The 6,000-nt window shown below is 40.0% G+C and overlaps 1 protein-coding gene across 10 annotated transcripts in view; it reads left to right on the forward strand.

Moving 5' to 3' along the window:
- znf536 (zinc finger protein 536) overlaps positions 1-6,000 on the forward strand; it is a 180,244-nt gene that overhangs the window by 65,317 nt on the left and 108,927 nt on the right. For 4 of the 10 annotated variants that reach the window (XM_042728142.1, XM_042728139.1, XM_042728140.1 and 1 more), the window contains one exon: positions 4,991-5,091. The exons of the other annotated variants lie outside the window; for them this stretch is intronic. In XM_042728142.1, the coding sequence (XP_042584076.1) occupies positions 5,030-5,091 (62 nt within the window). In that variant the 5' untranslated portion in view covers positions 4,991-5,029. The remainder of the gene's footprint in view (positions 1-4,990; positions 5,092-6,000) is intronic. 10 annotated transcript variants of the gene reach the window in all.

Below are 6,000 nucleotides of genomic sequence, written 5' to 3' on the forward strand. Positions count from 1 at the left end.
TCCCATGAAGTACTGTAAATGACTTAATAGTAAAAAATATTGACTTGATGCAGAGCATATTAGCCATAAGGACCACATTTATGGAGCGTGAATTATACATATTAATTAGGCATTTTTGCTCCTTTTTGGAGCTTGACAGTTCCAGTCCCCATCTGCTTTCATTGTATGGAAAAGAGCAGCTCAGACATTCTGCTAAATTTCTTCTTTTGCGTTCCACTGAGCATGTTTGAGTAAAGGATGTAGGATTGTATTTTTAGGAGAACTATCACTCTAACCACCCTTCTTTTGTTCTCTCATTCTCTCCAAACTTCTCTAACATTTTTCCTCTCTTCTGCTAATTCGCTATCAGTCCATATGTGTCTCGCCTGGATTTTTGTAACATGCTCCACTCCCCCTCACTTCTCCCTCTCTCTTTCTCTCCTTCACTCAGGTGTTATAAACTGTATATACATACACTGTTACTCCCTGAGGTAATATTTAGCAATAGCATGTTTAACACCACAACCCTCCAGTCACAGATCCTCACATCATGCTTAAAAAACAGAGACGGGTGACATGTTTCTGAATCTGCTGCTTTTCTATCTCTGAAGAAAACATGGCTTTTATTTAACAGTTATAGCTATTACAGGATCACAAAAAAAAGAAAGAAAGAAAAAAAAAACAATTTCAAGGCAAGGATAATTTCCATAGATATCTCTCACTACAAAGAAAGCTGAAAATCAAAGCGTTGCCGTCATTTAAAGAAAGACAGAGACTTTTCGAATGACACTCTTCATTTTTTTTCGGCTGGTGAAGTATTTGCATAGCTGAAGTTAGCAGTCTCTCTTGACAGGCTGGGGAGAACAAACAAAACCGCTCTCTCTAGAGACTCTCTCCGCCACGTAGGGTGATGCAAGCTTACATATATTAACAGCGCGTTGTACGATCGCTAACTATCAGAGTGAGCCGTCTATCCAAAGTCCTCCGTTTCTTCTGTGCCGAGCAGAGAAGTTGGCAGCCCGGTGTCACCGCTGTCAGAGTTGCGTGAAAGTAGCCATGTTTGATGTGCCGGATGTTTGTAGCTGCTCAACGGCTGTGTTTGGACATGTGTGAAGGAGTCCTCGGCCCCTTCGGGTCAGCGTTTGTGCGAGCGTGCGTTTCCCCATGTGGCGGGAGGGTCAGAGTGTCAGAGTGGATGTGCCTTTGAGGCTGTAGGGCGGCAGATTAGCGTCTTTTCTTATCATTCAAATCAAGTCTCCGCTCCCTTTGAAAAAACATATTGTACACATCCCCCCCCCTGCGTCGCCCCTGACAACAATCTGCGACCATGATGGCTGCCTCCGAGGAGCTTCCCCGGGCTGGTGGCGAAGAGAGAGCGAGCGAGAGAGACAGAGAGATCATCAGGGGATGGCGGAGGGAGGGGTTGTCCGTCCCGAACCCTCTCCCACATCATCAGAGTGTGATCGCAGCTGGGTAATTGATATATGGCTGTGGCTGTCTCTTCTCCTCACCCTTGTTAAGGTCAACTTATCTACATTTCACCCCTTATTTCTCCACTTCTATTATATTCCCCCGCAGATATTGACTGACTGGTGCGGCCTGTCCTCCTGAAAATATGAATTGAGGATGAAACAAGTGAGCGCTGGCGTAGGGGAAGGGGGGGCGCCTTTATTCCGGTGCATAACCCTTGCCTGTTATCAAAGTAACTTCCAGCTTATTAGTAACAAAAGGCCTTTTTCTCCTGCTCTCATCCCTCCCCCTCCTCCTTCCTCCTTTGTGCAGGCCGTGTTCTCTAGCGCTTCCTGAATTAAACTGCTGGCTTCCTGTTCTTTTATATGCATGGCCACATCTGGGGGAGCTTGCTCGCAGCCCCGCTGCTTAATAACAATCACCTTCCCTTTCAGTCGCCCCTGATTGTTTCTAATTCACTCTGACAGATAGTGGCTGACAAGCCGCCCGCGCCTCCTCCCTCCGTGACCCCGGCTCACTCACCATACTTATACCGCCTGTCATTTTTAATATTTGATTTCGCTTTTAAAGTTATGTGTTTTAGTCCAGTGATGAAATCAGTGTTTAACCGAAACACAAAATGGATCTCTCTCCCACTTTCTCCAGGCTTCTTTTTTGGCAGAGGCTCGCTCTTTTCCTGCTCTTTCTTCCTTCGCTCTCTCTCTCTCTCTCTCTCTCTCGCTCTCTCTCTCTCTCTCTCTCTCTCTCTCTCTCTCTGTGGTTTTTCTGTTCATTTGAGACAATGGGGTGAAGGTGGTTTAAATGCCATGTGGGGTGGCATTGTGGAGTTTATTTTTTTTTTCTTTTTCCTTTTTCTGATGGAGTCCATCTGGGCGCATGGTCCGGAGTACTCTATAAAAGCTGGTGGATTGGATGGAGTCATGGCCATGCTTTCCATTTATTAATGTGAAAGAGAGTGTGAAGCACAGCAAACATTTTATTCAACAATTATTCACCAATGGCTTCAGGCTCATAGATTTGTAGAGGTTTCACTCAAGTCGTTCTCAGCTGATATCCATTAAAGACACGTAGATGCGCATTATTTATATTTATTTATATTTTGACTGCACGCGGCCACTACTAGATTGCTGAGAGAAGGGATGGATGCATTGACAGCTAGATGGATTGCATTTTATGAGAAATCCATTCAGTTATTTGATTGAAGTACAACCCAAATTTGATTGAAAAAGTCAGTTCAGTGATGGTCTCTTACATGTTGTGTGGAGAGCCTTAACCCTCATGTTGTGTTATTTATTTTCTTTAAGTTAAAAGATGGAGGTATATATGAGGAGGGCATGTTATATATATATTATTAGTATTAGTAATAATATTAGTATTAGTATATATTAGTATTATCATATTTTTATTATCTTTTGTATTATTTTAGTGTTCCTCTGACCAAATCAAATCTTTCTTTATTCATAATTTCATGCATTATTCAAACATATCATGGCTTTAATAATTTTTATTCCTGTTAATCACATTTAATAATAATAATAATAATACTACTAATAATAATGAACTACAAAGAAGAGGATTGATTATTCATTTATTTATTTAGTTAGTTATTTATATATTTATTTATTTTGTACATTCTGACATTTACATAAGCTTTTTTTTTTTAGCAGTGAAAGTGTGTTGTTCAGTTATTGTTTATAAGATTAAAGCTCAGAATGATACTGAAACAAGGATAAATTTCATATCAAAAAGGTCTTCAGGGTTAAAAAAATATCAAAGCCAAAACGAAAGTGTGTAAGGTGGGGGGAAAAACTGCGGAGAAACATCTTCCTTCGTCTTGACAGCTATCTTTCTGTCTAGCAATTTACCTTAAACTACAGTACTTAACAGTTTCAGGGCAATTTAAATCAAACACTTCCAGCCTTACATACTCACATCATTATTTTTACAAAGCACCATGTATAGTTCTTTAATCAGTCAATCACGGAGTCTGTGCCATCATAATGCACCCCTCACGCTTCCTGTTGTTCAAACACTATCACAGTTGAAATCAATAGAATTGTATTTTTAACTCACTTCAATCAAAACACCCACACTGTTTGTGTACTCTGCTCTCTCCATCAATAGTCTTAAGACCAAAAACTAAACTATTGCGTTGATGTTCAACCTACCGAACACACAGTTCCGGGAAGCGACAGCGCCTTGGGCGTGCCCAAGTCCAGTATTTTTATTTTATTTATTTATTTATTTATTTGAATGACAAAAACAGAACTAATTGGAGAACCACTGCATGTTTTCACTAAAGGCACAATTTAATTACATTTGAACCGAGAATGAGTATTTTGGGAATGTGATATATTCGTTCAAACAAATGGAGCGAGAGAAATGCAATATTTGTTTTGCTTTGATTAGCAGATTGGCAGGGATTTTTTGTTGTTGTTGTTATTGTTGTTTTTCAGAAGAGAACCAAACATCTTTTCTCAAATCAAAACTTTAGGATTCCTGTTTTACCTAAAAGTGCAAGACTTCAGGTTCAGCCACCTCAACCGCAACCTAAAGTGATAATACCACCGTTTAAATCATAATAATCCTTATCCTGAGGGTCTAAGACTGTGGGATACGTGCATTAGTCTGCTTGTAGCCTTCTCTGTCCTGTAGTGGCACTGCTGATAAATACTTTATTAATAACTTTCTAAATAATGTAAAGTGTATTGTTGTCTCCGAGGTTGTATTAATAAACATGAAGGAATTTATTTGTCTTTAACAAAGCATGATTAATGCACATTAGCGTGTGGATTCCGAATTCTCGCAGTCTACTCTTCCCCGCCCAATGAAAAACACACACACACACACACACACACACACACACACCCATCAGCATTAAATATTTATGGCATAATATTAATGGTTTTGTAAAGAAAATAACAAGTTATTAATCCTCTGATTAACAACTGATTAACCTTTTTATTAAACACGTGATCCGTGCTTCGTGGATTCAGGATGTGTCGCTCGAGTGTGCTGCGGAATAATTATTTTTGTGTCTTTTTTAATTGCAAAAATTGCACGGATGAACTGTTTTTCTGCCCTTTTTTCTTTTCAAACATGCACAGATAGAGACGGATACGGCATTGCCGACACAATATTTTGTCGACGTAAAGCGACCCCGGAGCATCCTACAAAAAAACCTTGGACTAAATATAGCAGGACATATCTGCGGACAATGAGGTTTAATTCTCGCATCCGTTTATTCCTGTGTTATTGGCATGTGTGGGAAAATAGGGAGAATGCACGCACTGCTAAAGGACAAGCGGCCCTCTTTCTCTCTATCTGTCTCTGCTCATCTCTCTGCCATTGTGTGTATTTTTAGGTCTCGCCTGAGTCAGTTCAAGCACAATTATGCTTGTTTCACACATGCCAAGTGTGACTTCATCTTACGGGGAGGAAATGGGAGAAAAAAGAAAGCTGCCTGGGCAGTTTTGCAAATGAAATAAAACTATATCATTTATAGCATTTCACATTGTCACGATTTCCTGCTGCTTTTCAGCTTCCTGATACACAGACAGACAGAGAGACATGTAAAGTTATGAAGGACGGCCTGCAGGTCCCTCCTCCCTTGACTCCTTGGGAACGCAACACCCTCCTCAGGTGATTAATACAAACGTGGGGCATGGGCTGTTTTACAAACATCAAAAAATCTAATTCATAATACGTTTTATACCCTGACCCCTGCCATCTATTGTGTCGCTATTCTTTAGCTTGCAGAATCCATCAAAGGCCATAGTGTTGTGAAAACCGACAACAATAGCAGTCTTTGTGTGGAGATGTGTGTGGGGATAAGGGTGTTGGGACACTTGTTGTTTTTTATGCCTGGTCTTATGATGGATTGGTGCTTGTTCGGTAGGGTGTCTTTGTTAACTTTCTCTCACACTCTCGTTTTTAATTAATTAATTTTTTATTTTTTATCAAACGGACTGATCTTACCTTCATTGACTTTCCTTCACCCCCTCGCTCAGTTTAAGTTCTCACCTTTTCTCTTTCTGTCCTGCTTTTGAGGGTTTCTTCCTTCCTCTTAACCTTTCTTTTTTTTCTGCAAAGTCCTTCATCTTTGCTTTCTTTTATCATGTAGCCTTTCCTTCTCTCTCTCACTTTCAGTCTTCACGCAAGCAAACTGGCCACCCTGGGAATCCTAGCAGTCAGTCACACGCCCCTCCAAAAACAATTATCTTTGAACTTGCTTTTAGTGCTGTTTGTCCTAATTACAGATCATTTTCCCTGTCACATTTCTACTTTTATTGCAGTTTTGCCCTGAATGTTGATCCTATTGAGGTTCAACCTTATTTTACTCGCTGGAACACACCCCTAAGACCTGGCTTCATCTAATATTCCCCTGTGCCTTTTGCTCTCTCTTTTCAAATTTGATTTTTTTTCTCCTTCTTTTCTTCTATTTCTTTCTTTTTTAATGTAGCATTTTTTGTAGCATTATCTTATTGAATTAGACTGAGATCCCAAAATACACAGTAAGGATGTATGGCCTGTTTTATTTCTGGTGTTAAT

This window comes from Cyprinus carpio, chromosome B7 (genome assembly GCF_018340385.1).
Source record: "Cyprinus carpio isolate SPL01 chromosome B7, ASM1834038v1, whole genome shotgun sequence".
Lineage (NCBI taxonomy): Eukaryota > Metazoa > Chordata > Actinopteri > Cypriniformes > Cyprinidae > Cyprinus > Cyprinus carpio.